The following is a 15813-nucleotide window of genomic DNA, read 5'->3' as shown; positions in this document are numbered from 1 at the left end:
GAAAGATATCTAAAAAAAATTAAAATCTGCTGCAAAATAAATATGACACATTAAAGTTTTCCTTCTCATTAAGCCACAAATATTATGTAGGGTAATTTCTTAAGAGTTTAGAAAGTCAGCCTTTATTTATTCAAATTCCCTGTTTATTATATACAGCCACTGTATTAGGCTTAAATGTTAAAGGGATAAGCAAAACAGGCAAGCTCCCTCTCCGGTGTCTCTTGTTATCTCACAATGTAACCAGATAACCAGTTTAAAGAGCTGGGAGCAGAATTAGCAAGAGAAGCCTGGCTCAAGAAGAGTTTGAATTAGTAAGGGGTTTCCTGCCTAGGAGGGAAATACTGGGAGCCGGTGGCAGGGAGAAGCAGTTTAGGTAGCTTCGAAGCATTGCCTAGAAGTTGTCTGCAACAGGGAGCCAACAGGCTTTTCAGGACCTTTGGACCTACCTGGACCATCTCCATGTATCCTACCTAGTAAGTCAACATCTTGCTGCGTTCTTCTCTTTGCATTAGTGACTAGGTTGATTAGAGTGCTCATGTCCCTTATCCAATGCATCCTCTGACCAATTTCTGAGCTGAGGAGAATTTTGATTTATTATAAGTAGTGTAGAATAATTATAGAATAATTGCCCATTTCCTCTGGGCACTGTTTAATGAATGTAGTCAATTTGTCTTTGTGACCCTAATATTTCTACAGTTCTTGCTGAGCATTCCTGTCTGTTGATAATTTCTATACAATGTTAATGATATCAGTTAGACATAGTAGTAATGTAAAGATAATGGGCTTTGGATCTTTCCTCTGCTCATTATTCCAACTGAACCAATTTCAAGGCACAAAGGATTTTGAAATAAGAGTTGGCTACATAAATGAGTTGAAGATCTTTCTCTCTCTCTCTCTCTCTTCCCTTTTCCATCTCTCTCCCTCTATCTTTCCCTTCCTGTCTCCTCCCTCTCCTTCAAAGAAAATTCTGGACTTAAGCTGAAAAAAAAAAACAATCTCTTCTTGGTTATTTTTTTCAGCTCAAAATTGAGATTTTTTTGATTCCCTTGTCTTTATCTTCAGAGTTGAAATATTTCTTTTGTGTATTCTTAACTGAAATTTTCCTGTACTGAGAATCCTTTTGTCGAGTTGGACTTCTGACTCTAAGTAATAACTTGTTTTTTTTTTTTTTAAGATTTTATTTATTTATTCATGAGAGAGAGAGAGAGACAGAGACACAGGCAGAGGGAGAAGCAGGCTCTATGCAGGGAGCCTGACATGGGACTGGATCCGGGGTCTCCAGGATCAGGCCCTGGGCTGAAGGCGGCGCTAAACCGCTGAGCCACGGGGGCAGCCTGTAATAACCTGTTTTACAGTAATTTTCCCAACTAGTGTCTCAAGACAAACCAAGTGGTAGAGTGGGGGAAAAGTGGCTTTGCTGGAATTCTCAAAACTACTGGCCCACATGAAGCCTAAATTTGTGATTTTGACCAATGTCAAATCTGGTGGTGATTTTGGAAAGATCAGTTTTCACATCTAGTCAATAATTGCTGACAATCCCATTAATCTACATACCTTAATTCCTTGTGTTATATTTCTGATAAAAAAATCTCATAAAACATAGCATGATGGCAATTTTTGGAGAGGACTAATACCACAGGGTCTAAGCACTCAACCCATGCTCTGTGCTTTGTAATGATAGACCCCTTCTTTACCAAAAGAAAGGCCAAATTCACTGCCCAACCTTAGAGACACTCTGTGCACCTATTGTGCTTTTCTTTTCAGATGTGCTTGCCACCACCTCTCCACAGAAATTCTCTTGTTCAAAAAGGATGTGCTCTGTTTATTCCTATCTTTGGCTCAAATTCTCACTTTTGGGCTAACCTACTTCTCCACTTTTCTTCCAAACCTGTCTAATTCTTCCCATGCTTCCTGATCTTGCCCAAGACTGAAACACTTTCTAAGTTCTCCGTCGTCTGATTTCTTTCTTTTTTTAAAATTTAAATTCAATTTGCCAACAAATAGTATAACATCCAGTGCTCATCCCATCAAGTGCCCTCCCCAGTGCCCATCACCAAGTTACCCCATTCCCCCACCCGCCTCCCCTTCCGCAACCCTTTGTTTGTTTCCCAGAGTTAAGAGTCTCTCATGGTTTCTCTCCCTCTCTAATTTTTCCACTAAGTTCCCCTCTTTTCCCTTTCACTATTTCTTATTTCTCATAAACTTCTTCATTCTAGGAAAATCAATAATTTTAACTCAAGCTACATTATGTAATTGGATTTATGTTTTCACGTGCACTTTTCCTATATCCCTAACTGAATTGTGAGTTTGTAATAGTAGACACTTTACATTGTTCTTTACTTTATCCTTACTATGCTTGGAATATGGCTAGGCTCAAGGTAGGCTGTCAGGAATATCCTAAATCTATTATAGTAGCCTGGCACAAGTTAAAACTGCTTTTTAAAAAATATGTCTTTTAATAATATTTTTTTAAAGAAGTGTATAACAACATGATAAGAATTTGGAGCTTTCTATAAAAGACAAAAGTATGTTCTTATTTTCCAGGTTGGCATGCCAATCCATAATAAGGCAAAAGAAAATCAGGTTAGATCAGAAAAATCTGGATACTCTGTCAATTCAGTGTAGATTAAACTTGAGTAGCAAGTGCTTTCAAGACCTTTGCGTAAGTACCACCTAACCACTTATGAGAAATGGAGAGTCTCAGAAGCTTCCCTGAACTCTAAAACAGAATCTAAAGTTTTTCAAGATACACTGGTGATACATATATATATGAAAACCAGTGAAGCTATGACCTAGACTTTTTTTTTAAAGAATATCTAGCCCAACATGGGGTTTAAACTCAAGACCCTGAGATCAAAAGTCACATGCTCTACCTACTAAACCAGCCCGGCACCTCTGTGAACAAGACTTGATCTGAACTTTGAGCTCCACTTTATTATTTACTGCCTGGTTAACCTTGGACAAGTTCCATCTTTTATATTGGGAAAAAAATGGGGCTAATATAAAGAATGATTGTATTTTGTAAAGCATAAAGTGATGCATATACACACATATACATAATAATATAAAATATTTAAACCTTATTACTATTTTCTTAGACTTAAGTCAAAGTTTTTTGACTTGTTTAAGACTTTTCTTGACTTAAACAAGTCAAGAGATACTCTGTGAAGCTACAGAATAAGTTAGAAACTATGTAATTTTCTCCAAAGACTGTTACCATTCATGTGGAGCTGATCTATGCAGTGGTCTTGTCCTAGGAACAGTCACATAAGATGCTAAGAGGGGGCTGGAATATGAGATCAACAGCTAACTATGTTTAAACAGACATTAAATTTTATGCTATTCAATATATTCTTATTAAATATCTATAAAATATACAATTTTTAAACTGACTAATGTAAGGTATAAAGTGTCAGGCATGGAAAGAGATATATACCATAAATATCAAAGTTGCTGTGAAATTGTGACCATGATATAGTTGCTGAATCACATTTCTGGTCCTTGTTGAGTGGACTTTGCCATCTCCACTGCCTGCTTTCTGGGGCTTATAAAGTCAGGCTCATAGTTGGTAATTAGGAAATTTAGAAACCTTAATCCAGGAACATGTCAACAGCAGGAAAGGTTACTTCTGTTTGTCTGTCTAATCGTAGGTAGATCTTCGCATATTAGCAGTGGACATCGGCACTTCCGTCATTCCCAATTTCATTGATTCCTTGTCACACGCATTGTTGAAGATGATTGGATATCAGAGCTTCAAGCAAACACTCCTTATAACACCATCTAAAAAATGAATTGTTCAGGTAATTTGTAACAGTTGTTTCTTGGCAGTGAAAATATTTTATGTTATATTTTCCTTTGACATCCTGAAAAGCAGATGACATGGATGAAATTAATCAGACATCTGCATCAGAATTTCTTCTTCTGGGACTCGCTGGTTACCCAACACTTGAGATCATTTACTTCGTTCTAATTCTAGTAATGTATCTAGTGATTCTAATTGGCAATGGTCTTCTGATTATAGCAAGCATCTTCGATTCTCATCTTCACACCCCCATGTACTTCTTCCTGGGTAACCTCTCTTTCCTGGACATCTGCTATACATCTTCCTCTGTTCCCTCAACATTGGTGAGCTTAATTTCAAAGAAAAGGAACATTTCCTTCTCTGGGTGTGCAGTGCAGATGTTCCTTGGGTTTGCAATGGGATCAACAGAGTGTTTCCTCCTTGGCATGATGGCTTTTGATCGCTACGTAGCTATCTGTAACCCTCTGAGATACCTCATCATCATGAACAAGGTGGTGTATGTACTAATGGCTTCTGTGTCATGGCTCTCTGGTGGAATCAACTCAATTGTACAAACATTTCTTGCCATGCGACTGCCTTTCTGTGGGAATAATATTATCAATCATTTCACGTGTGAAATATTAGCTGTCCTTAAGCTAGCTTGTGCTGATATATCCCTCAATATTGTCACCATGGTGATATCAAATATGGCATTCCTGGTTCTTCCACTGCTCGTCATTTTTTTCTCCTATATGTTCATCCTCTACACCATCTTGAGAATGAACTCAGCTACAGGGAGACACAAGGCCTTTTCCACCTGCTCAGCACATCTGACTGTGGTGATCATATTTTATGGTACCATCTTCTTCATGTATGCCAAGCCCAAGTCCCAAGAATTGCCTGGAGAAGACAAGTTTCAAACTTCAGACAAGCTCATTTCCCTGTTTTATGGGGTAGTGACCCCTATGCTAAATCCTATAATCTATAGCTTGAGGAATAAGGATGTAAAAACTGCTGTAAAATATCTGCTGAACCGAAAACCTATTCGGTAAGTATTTCCTATACAGAAAATATAGGTCTTTGATTAATAGGCATGAAGGTGGACTCATAGGTCAATTAGTAAAAACCTTATTTGGAGAAACTATATAGTTAAGGAGAGATATTTTTATTCTTTCCCTTCCCCAGCCCTACTCAGGTAGAATTACTGAGAAATGTAGTTCCCTTTAAATTCAGTTTCCAAAATGTCCTGATCTAGAGCTCACAAGCATGGTGAGTTCCATTAGAATCTCATCCCTGGTGATATCTGAAATGATTGTTTGTGGTGTCCTGTATGAAAACATAATAGAAAACATTCACACATAGCTTTGGAAATAGGCAAGAGTATAAAATTTATTTTACAAACTACCTCAATGACTTTGGATAGACTGTTCTTTGTAAGCCATAGTTACCTTACCTTGTAACAAGGAAATAAATAAAACCAGGTTTCACTGTCACTTAGAGCTTCAATAAATTGGAGAAAGCACCTAGCATAGCACTACTTCACCATGTCCTAGAATTTCAGAATTGAAGCTAAAACTTCAAATTGAGGACTAAAAGTTACTATTGAGCACCTCTTTTACTGTAAGCTAATAATTATGAGAACTAAAATCTTCTCCTAAAAGTCACTCTGTTAATATAAAGCATACTGTCTTTGTCTTTCCTTCTATATCTATATAAAGAGAAGCTCAGGCCCAGGGAAGGAACAATCAAGGGATTTTTCTACCTTATGGGGATTCCACAGTGGGTGGTGGGAGATGTTTCACTATAGTCCCTGCAGAAGAATGGAAAATTGTTTTTTCCAACTCAAGTCAAGTGAGGGGTGCTGCAAAAGTTTTGGGTTCCTACAAAGAGAGTCTGGCTTCTGGCTTGATGAGTGGAGGCCTACAGAGTTCTCTAGGCTGCAGGCTAGCAGAGGAGCTAGTCTAGAAGGGGGAGGAAGGTGAGTATTCTCAGCCAAATAAAGCAGAAACATTTCAAACCTGCCTGAAGGGGTGGTAAAAACAATGACTAGGAATATAAAACCAGTTATTTCATTTTCCAGTGCGTTCAAACTCCTCAGTAAGTCTATTAGTTTTTTTTTCTCCTTTTTCTATTGATTCCTTGTCTAGAAGGCCATTGCTGAGTGTAGGATATCTTTGGGCGATGCCATCTATCTTTTCTGTCATCTCTTAGCCCACTGTGATAGCTGGGCTTTGACTTTATTTCCTACTTAATATTCCCCTTTCTTATTTTGTTTTGGAGCTACAATGTTACTCCCTATCTCCTACTCAGAGGCTTCACTCTTTGCCAATCCTCTGTCGGTTGACCTAAGTTTCTACCTAAGTGATCTGGTTACTGAATTCTTCTGATCTACCACTACCCCAACAGGAATGAAGTATTGTCACTGCAGAAAACCCTCAGCTGCTGCTCTGTCTTCTGGGTTGGATCACATCAGTGTTGTTTTTGGTTCTATTCAGAAAGGCATGCCCTAGATAGACCCTGCAGGTGATGGCTTTTGAATTTCTGGCACTTCTCCTCCTTCCTCCCCACTAGAGACCCTGTGTTTGTATCTGATCCTTGTTTAATTCTCTTTAATTTCATATATGTGACAACAAGGTTTTAGGCATGTAGAAATGCTGTCTATTGTTTAAACCAACTCCTTAGATCTTAATTTTTAAATTATTTCCCACACAGTATAAAAAATGTTAGCAACTTCTATATAGGCTTATATCAAGTTGAACCTAATAAACTTTCACCTGATAAAATATCCCATAGGTACGTAAAAGTGGGTTCAGTAGGGCTTTGATAAAACAAGAATGATTATGTTAATCAATGATCAGAAAATTAATAGATTTGATGATAAAGCTTCCCTCCCTGGAAAATCAGAAAATTTCTAAGAGATTGTTAGGTGTATTATTTTTTGATTAATAAATATTTTTAAAATTAAAAATTATTTTAAAATGTTTAAATGTACGGCTGGGTGGCTTAGTTGATTAAGCACTGGACTCTTAATTTCAGCATTGGATCTCAGGGTTGTGAGATTGAGCGCCAGGTCAGATTCTGCGCTTAGCAGGGAGTTGGCTACTCTCCTTCTTCCTCTCCCACTGCCCCCACCTCGTTGATTGTGTACATGTGTGCGTGATCTCTCTTTCTAAAATAAACAAAATAAATCTTTAAAAAATATTTTAGAAATGTTGTCTATATAGCCATCTCCCAAAGATGTCATTTTCGGTATTTCTCCTAGTCATCAGGATGTCATACATATGTTTTTACTTTGATTTCTCACTTTTTGTTAATTTTTATGCAGGTTATCTTCCCTGGGGTAGGGATGTTAGGTTCAGCTAGAGGACCAACCCATAAAGCTAGCAGCAATTTAGATATGGCCAGTGATTCCCCTTTTTCTAGTCTGTTATATAGAGTAAGGCTGGGTAAGTAGAAGCATATAGGTTTGCTTGTTGACTAGGTAAGAGACAGAAAAAAACCATTAATAAAGAGTATCCAATGGGAAAGACAACAAATAGTGTTGGGAAAACTGGACAGCAACATGCAAAAAAATGAAACTGGATCACTTTCTTATACCATAAACAAAAATAAATTCAAAAGGGATGAAAGAGCTAAATGTGAGGTCTGAAACCATAAACACCCTAGAGGAGAACACAGGCAGTAACCTTTGACATTAGCTATAGCAACTTCTTTCTAGATATGTCTTCTGAGGACAGGGATACAAAAGCAAAAATAAACTATTGGGACTACATCAAAATAAAAAGCTCCTGCTCATAGAAAGAAACAATAAAACTAAAAGGCAACCTATGGAATAGAAGATATTTGCCAATGACATATATGGTAAAGGGTCAGTATTCAAAATATATAAAGAACTTATAAAACTTAATACCCCCCAAAAACCCAACTATGGGTTATCATAACATTTTCCATATGAATTCATAAAAGGACAAATGGGAGCCTTTATTCTCTTTTTGTAAGTAGCCCCTTAAGGACATGAGATAAGAGTACATAAAGGCTTTCAAGCAATGCAACAATGTGTGCAAAAAATATGCATCCTACTATCTCCCTCATAAGTAGACACTTTTCCAAGGAAGACATACAGATGGCCACTAGATACATAAAAGGATGTTCAACATCACTGCTCATTAGGGAAATACAAATCAAAACTACAATGAGCTATCACCTCACACCTGTCAGAATGGCTAAAATCAACACAAGAAGCAACAGGTTTGGGGAGGATGTGAAGAAAGAGCAACCCTCTTACACTGTTCGTGGGAGTGGAAACTCGTGCAGCCACTGTGGGAAGCACTATAGAGGTTCCTCAGAAAGTTAAAAATAGAACTATACTACAGTCCAGCAATTGCGTTAGTATTTGCCCATTAATTCCATTTAAAAAAAAATAAAAGGGGATCCCTGGGTGGCGCAGCGGTTTGGCGCCTGCCTTTGGCCCAGGGCGCGATCCTGGAGACCCGGGATCGAGTCCCATGTCGGGCTCCCGGTGCATGGAGCCTGCTTCTCCCTCTGCCTGTGTCTCTGCCTCTCTCTCTCTCTCTGTGTGTGACTATCATAAATAAATGAAAAAAAAATTAAAAAAAAATAAAAGAAGGAATGACCTATATTTAGGAACATGGGCAGTAATATTTAGATGTATTGTCATGTGTCGTGTTCAACAATTGATCCTTCCTCCAGAACTCATTAATGCAATCCATGTCACGGGAATATAGGGTCAACCAAAGAAAAAGAAAATTTTTAGAAATATAGAAGTTTCTATGAGTGTTTCTTTCATTCTATTTTCTCCATATATTCTCCCTGGATATCTCAACAATATAGTCAATGATGATCTTTTAATCCTACATACATTAAGTGTTAACACACATTCATTCAGTCCTGAAAGCCAACCTTTTAATATCTTATCAGCCTCCAATATTGTAAGCAAGGATTTCAGTTGTCTATTCCAATTTTCTTTAGTCCACATCTTGCGGATGAGAATGTATATGTTTAATGCTTTGTAACTTATTGAATTTCACTTTAAATAACCAATATTCAACTTAAAATAATACTCTTGCTCTAGGCCTTAAACAGTGGCAGGAGTTTCTGCTTCATTTGCCAAGTTATACAAATCAAATCCAGAGTGAATGCCTCTCTCGATCAAGTCTCATTGTTATTTACCCAGAAACAAGGGTAATGGACCAATGTAATCCATTTGCCAGATTTGCCTCCTCCTGGATCGTTTTAGTAGGGAACCCATAACCGCTTTTAGTTCCAGACTTTTCTGCTTACAAGCATAAAAATTGTTAAGTACATTTCCAGATCCTGAGGGAGATAGTAGGATGCATATTTTTTGCACACATTGTTGCATTGCTTGAAAGCCTTTATGTACTCTCATCTCATGTCCTCAAGGGGCTACTTACAAAAAGAGAATAAAGGCTTCCATTTGTCCTTTTATGAATTCATATGGAAAATGTTATGATAAACATAGGTATTCCCCACTTTGGTAATCCTTCAATCCATAAAGTGCCCTATAATGTACTACCCTCTATAGGAGTCCTTTATCTTTCAGTCATATAAGGCCTATATTTTCATGTGTAGTCAGCAATTGATCTATATTTTCAGACTGTACCATTAGCTACTGTCTGAGAATCATACCATATCATTTTTATTATTGTCTGATTCCACTAACACATGAGCAAGACTGCTTTTATTTCTTCCTAATTATATAGTAACAGTGACTTTGTGAAATTGGAATATTATTTCATCACTTTTACTCTAGTTCACTTGTTTATAGAGGGGGAAATCTCACTAAATGATTTTCACAGAGCTCTCCAGCTCTAAACTTCTATGATCTAATAATGTAAAAGCAACTTGGACATATTTCCATTTGAATTTCAGTATACCACATGGTATGGTTTGTGGTATGAGTGGGTGTGTGTGTGCGTGTTTGTGTGTATGTGCATGCTTAAATACCAATCTTTCTTAAGTAAATTTTTATTTCTCAGAATGCACATATTTTAAACATTTTTTTGACTTTATTGAAGTATGATTGTCAGGTGCAAATTATATATATTTAGGTTCTTCAATGTGGTTTTTATGGTATATAACATGATGACTTAATATATGTTAAAAATCGTGAAATGATTACCACAGTCTTGTTAATTTACATATCCATCACGTCACAAAGTTACCCTTGTTATGTGTGTGGGGAAAACACTTAGAATCTACTCTCAGCAAATTTCAAGTATACAATAGAGCGTAATTACCTGTAATTGCCATCCTGCATTAGATCTCCAGATCTATAACTGAAAGTTTGTACCCTTTGACCAATATCTTTCCATTTCTCCCTCTATCCAAACCCCTGGCAACCACCATTCTAATCCCTGGTCCTGTCAGTTTCTTTACTTTTATTTCACTTGTAGGTGAAATCATACCATATTTGTCTTTCTGTGTCTGACCTATTTCACTTACCATAATATCCTCCAGTTTCATCCATATTGTCACAAATGGCAAGATTTCCTTCTTTTTTATGGCTGCACAATATTCCATTATGTGTGTGTGTTTGTGTGTGGGTATAAATCACATTTTTTTCATCCATCAACAGACGCTTAGGTTTCCATATCTTTCCCATTGTGAATAATGCTGCAATGAACATGGGAGTATCTCTTTGAGATACTGATTTAATTTCTTTTGGATGTATACTCAGAAGTGAGTTTGCTGAATCATAAGTTATTTGTAATTTTCTGAGGAACATGCATATTGTTTTCCATAATGGCTGTATCGATTTACATTCCTACCTAAGTGTTCAAGACTTCGCTTTACTCCATACCCTCACCAGCATTTGTGATCATTTGTTTTTTGATCATAGCCATCCTAAAAGATATGAGGAATTATCTCATTGCGGTTTTGATTTTCATTTCCCTGATGATTGGTGATGTTGAGCACCTTTCCTACACCTGTTGGGCATTTTAATGTTTTCCTTGGGATGGCTATTTAGTTCCTTTGCTTGATTGCTTGTTTGTTTGTTTGTTTATTTGTTTATTTATTTATTTATTTATTTCTACAGAGTTGTATGAATTTGAATATTAATATTATTAATATTTTCTCTTTCCATAGGTTGCCTTTTCACTTTGTTGATGGATTTTTTGCTATGCAGAAGTTTTTTAGTTTGATATAGACCCACTTATTTATTTGCTTTTATTTTGCTTTTGTTTCTTATGCTTTTGGTGTCATGTACAAAAAAAATCATTGCAAAGGTCAATGTCCAGTAGCTTTTCCCCTAAGTTTTAGGAGTTTTATGGTTTCAGGTATTATAGATACATTGTTAATCCATTTTAAATTAATTTTTTATATGGTGCATATGGATCTATTTCATTTTTTGCAGGGAGTTATTCAGTTTCCCCAACACCATTTATTAAAGAGTTTATCCTTTCCTCATTGAATATTCTTATTACCCCTGTCAAAGATTAGTTGACTATATATACTTGGGTTTATTTCTGAGCTACTTATTCTGTTTCATTGTCTTCGTGTCTGTTTTTATGCTAGTATAATACAGTTTTGATTATTAAAGCTTTATAATATTGTTTGAAATCAGGGAGTGTGTTACCTCTAGCTTTATTTTTTCCCTGACGATTGCTTTGGCTATTTGGGATCCTTTGGGGTTCCTATGAATTTTGGGTTGTTTTTCCTATTACTGTGAAAAAATATGAATTTTTATAGACACTGCATTGAATCTATAGATTGCTTTGGATGGTATGGATATTTAACAATATTATTTCTTCTAATCCATAAATACAGGATATCTTTTCACTTATTTGTGGCTTTTTCATTTTTTTCATTGTCTTCTTGTTTCCAGTGTACAAATCTTTCATTTTCTTAAATGAAAACTGGAACTTTTCTCAATTAGTTGATTAGTTCTAGCAGGTTTTTTGGATGGTGTTTTTAAGATTTTCAGATATAAGATCATGTTGTCTGCAAACAGGAATAATTTAACTTCTTCTTTTCCAATGAATGCTTTTATTTCTTTTTCTTGCCTAATTGCTCTGTATAGGACTTCCTATTCTATGTTGAATACAGGAGTAAGAAAGAGCACTCTTGTCTTCTTCCTGGTCTTAGAGAAAAAGCTTTCACTTTCTACTATTAAGTATAATGTTAGCTGTGGGCTTGTCACATATAACCTTTATGAAGTTGACATACATTTTTTATACCTAATTTGTTGAGAGTTTTTATCATGAATTGAATTTTGTCAAATGCTTCTACATGTATTGAGTCCATCATATGGTTTTAAATCTTTTTTATAAATAATAAATTTTTTATTGGTGTTCAATTTACCAACATACAGAATAACACTCATCCCGTCAAGTGCCCCCCTCAGTGCCCGTCACCTATTCACCCCCACCCCCCGCTCTCCTCCCCTTCCACCACCCCTAATTCGTTTCCCAGAGTTAGGAGTCTTTATGTTCTGTCTCCCTTTCTAATATTTCCTACCCATTTCTTCTCCCTTTAAATCTTTATTCTGTTAAAGGGGTGTTTCACATTTATTGATTTGTGTATATTGACCCATCTTTGTATCTTAGTAATAAATCCCACTTGGTCATTGTCTATGAGCCTATTAATGTGCTTTTGAATTGGTTTGCTTAAATTGTGGTTGAGATTTTTTGCATCTATAATCATCAGGAATATTTGTCTACAGTTTTATTTTTTTGTAGTATCCTTATCTGGTTTTGGTATCAGGGTAGTACTATCCTCTTAAAATGAGTTGGAAGTATTTCTTCTTCAATTTTTGGAAAAAGTTTGAGATGAGCTGGCATTGATTTTTTTTTTTTTTAAGTGGTTGGTAGAATTGACTATTGAAGCTCTCTGGTCTGGGACTCTGTTGGGAAGTTTTTGATTATTGCTTTGATCTCCTTATTCATTATTGGTCTGTTCACATTAATTTAATACAGCCAAATACAGAAATTTTACCCTTTACTCCCCACCCCCTTATGTAGTTCATGTCAGATTTTACTTCTGTCTATATTGTTTATATTAAAACATTTCTTTTAAAAAAGAAAGGATTTGTGTACAGTTTTAAAAAAGATTTTATTTATTTGTTTGAGAGAGAGAGACAGAGGGATAGTAAGAGAGAGAACAAGCAGGGGGTAAAGGGAGAAGCAGGCTCCTTGTTGAGCAGGGAGCCTGATGTGAGGCTCCATCCTAGGATCCTGGGATCACGACCTGAGCCAAAGGCAGAAGCTTAACCGACTGAGCCCCCAGGTCCCCACTATCAACACATTTCTGTGGTGTTATTCTTACTACTTTTGTCTTTTAATTTATGTGCTAGTATTAAAAGTGATTTACATGCCATCATTATAGTATACAATAGTCTATTTGTATTCATATTTATCTTTAGCAGTGAAATTTATATTTCATATATTTTCATGTCCCAGGGTGAGTGGGCCTGTCTCCAAGACCTTGGTCAATATCAGTTTCTGGTGCTGGGACAAGGGTCTCTTTCAGGGTTTGCAGGTGGTGGCCTATTATCAGGTACAGAGATGTGCATAGCTCTCTCCAGGTCTGTGGGGGTGGTGATGGTTCAGGGGCTCCCAACAGGTCCCTGGGCTTGTCTCTGGGAGGGCAGGACCACTCATATTATGGTGTGAGGAGCTGGAGCCTTTCAAGATCTGCAGTTGGCTGAGGTCAACTGCCTACCTTGAGAGACCAGACACATGTGTCTCTTGGTAGGTCTCTTGGTGGGCAGGACTGCTCTCTGATGTAGCTCTGAAGGACTGGAGCCAGTAGTGGGGCTGCTATAAGATCTACAGTCAGACTGAGGTCAGCAAGCAAGTCTACCTCCAGGAGCTCAGACAAGTGTGACTCTAGGTGGATCCCTGGGCAGGCAGGGTGTTCCCAGCCTGAACTGCACAGACTGGAACAGAGTTACAGGACCTATTCAAGATCTGTAGTCAGACAGAAGTTGGAGGGCCTGTCTTGGGTGTGTCACCTGTCTGGTGTCTAGACAATCAGCACTATTGGCTGGGAATGGCAGGAGCTTGGTCATGGACCACCTCAGGGTCCACTGCTGGGATTGAGGTCAGTGAGCTTGTTCCCTGGGACACGGGGTGGCATGATTCCTGTCAGGTCCCTTGGCAGATGGTGTTGCTGGCAGGATCAAGGCCAAACAGAGCTGTAGCCAAGTAACAAGGTGACAGGGCTATTTCCCAGTCAGTAGCTGGGACCACAGTCTGTGATTGGTCACTGAGTTTCCTACTCGGGCATGGGCTTGCCTTCTCAAAATGGCTCTCCAGAATTTAGATATTTTACAGTGAAATATAACACCTATTGGAAAATTATAGAATCTAAGTGTTAACATCTATAATATAGCTCAATAGATTTTCTGAAATACTTTGATTCAATAATGTGCTATCTACTTATCTGAACTCATGCTCCAAACTATCCATTCTGGGATTTTGAAAACTTTTTTTGGCCTTAAACATATGAATTAAACTTTGTCCTATAAATTTAATAATTTTATTGCTTATCTGTATTTTTTCATCCCCCCAAATAATGACAATACATTTAATTCAAATGTATTGAATATCTGCAAATATGTTTTATGTCACTTACAATATCTAGATCATTTTTTAAAATTTTTATTTATTTATTCATGAGAGACACAGAGAGAGAGAGAGAGAGAGAGAGAGAAAGAGGCAGAGACACAGGCAGAGGGAGAAGCAGGCTCTATGCAAGGAGCCCGATGAGAGACTCGATCCTGAGACTCCAGGATCACACTCTGGGCTGAAGGCAGGCACCAAACCCCTGAGCCACCCAGGGATCCCCGTAGATCATTTTTCAATTCTACCAATTCATTTTGGTAATTATCACTTGAATCAAGATCTTACTTTGAATTAACTTTGCTCTTTTAAACTGAAAAGCTCTCATATTTCAGAAAGTCTCTTTGGTGAACATCTGCCCCTGTTTCCAAAAGTTACAAGAGTAGGAGAATGTCATTTCAGTTTTGAGCTGTGGTTCAATCACCATTTATTCCCAGCACCGCTCTTAATTGGGTCTGTGGGACACTGTCCCTAATGCACCAGAAGTTTCTCCGTTCCACAGATCTCTCATTCCAACTTTAAATTGTTTTGGGAATTGGGGAACAGTGACAGCAACTGTGGCATAACAAATACTTAGTCTTCCACATCTGTGGAATCTGGCATTGTTTGTTGAACCTGACCTTAATTCAATTTTAGTATATGTGCTGCTTGAAGCGAGCACTCCTGACTTTAATTCAGAATGCAGACATGAACACTAGGAAAAAGTAACTGGGTCTTCTAGGAGGTGGAAATAATTTATCAGTGTCCAGGTGAGTCTTGACTACCATGACACCATACCCTTTCAATCTATCATTAAAACTATTATTAAATATAGATTTAAAATGTGAATGGCATGAGACCATACGGGTACTAATTTATTATTACCAAATAGCTATGATTTATTATTATTGTTATTGTTTGTATAATGCCTTTCAATCCATAAAGCAGTTTCCATATGCCTCAGGATACCTGTGAGAGAAAATAAGACAATGATCACTATTTCACAAATGTGAAAACTGAGACTGTATATTAAAAGAAAAGAACCTCAAACTAGAGCTTTTGATTCTTAATTCCAAGCACTTTTTCACTTGGGATAGTCCCGTGCTGTATCCATTCAAGTGAGTAGTATGTGATCCTGCTCTACTTTCATTACATAAATTGGTAAATTTCTATATAAGATGACCTCTTAGTATTGACTAAAAGATACATGTTTTTTTGAAACTTAGAGCCTGCTGCGAGTGAGCAATTTGGGTATATGAAAGTTTCTTTGAATATGAGTCCACAAATACTACATAGGAGACATTTCTTAAGAGTCTAGAAAGTAAACCTTTACCTGTTCAGTCAAAATCCATTCATAATGTGCAACCCCTTTGTTAGACCTTACAGGAGTAGTGATGAGCAAGACAGACAAGCTCCTTCCTTATGTCTCTTGCTATCTTATTAGATTTC

General features: G+C 37.1%; 1 protein-coding gene and 1 long non-coding RNA gene across 2 annotated transcripts in view; both read left to right on the top strand.

The window, feature by feature from the left end:
• Nucleotides 1-297: 297 nt before the first annotated feature.
• The window catches only part of LOC140641797 (uncharacterized), an 89669-nt gene continuing 74153 nt past the window's right edge, over nucleotides 298-15813 (top strand). Inside the window, exons 1-2 of the long non-coding RNA XR_012038382.1 lie at nucleotides 298-473; nucleotides 3651-3800. This is a non-coding gene — a long non-coding RNA (uncharacterized lncRNA). The remainder of the gene's footprint in view (nucleotides 474-3650; nucleotides 3801-15813) is intronic.
• Nucleotides 3880-4833, top strand: LOC140642000 (olfactory receptor 13C3). The gene has a single exon (XM_072842612.1). The coding sequence runs from the start codon at nucleotides 3880-3882 to the stop codon at nucleotides 4831-4833; it is 954 nt and encodes a 317-aa protein (XP_072698713.1).

The sequence above is a fragment of the Canis lupus genome, chromosome 10 (genome assembly GCF_048164855.1).
Source record: "Canis lupus baileyi chromosome 10, mCanLup2.hap1, whole genome shotgun sequence".
In the NCBI taxonomy this organism is placed as follows: domain Eukaryota; kingdom Metazoa; phylum Chordata; class Mammalia; order Carnivora; family Canidae; genus Canis; species Canis lupus.
The sequence above is the reverse complement of the archived record's forward strand: the minus strand, read 5'-3'. Positions and strand labels throughout refer to the sequence as shown.

Excerpts from the sequence above, each read along its gene's own strand:
- LOC140642000 (XM_072842612.1), top strand. The coding sequence starts at position 3,880 with ATGGATGAAATTAATCAGACATCTGCATCAGAATTTCTTCTTCTGGGA.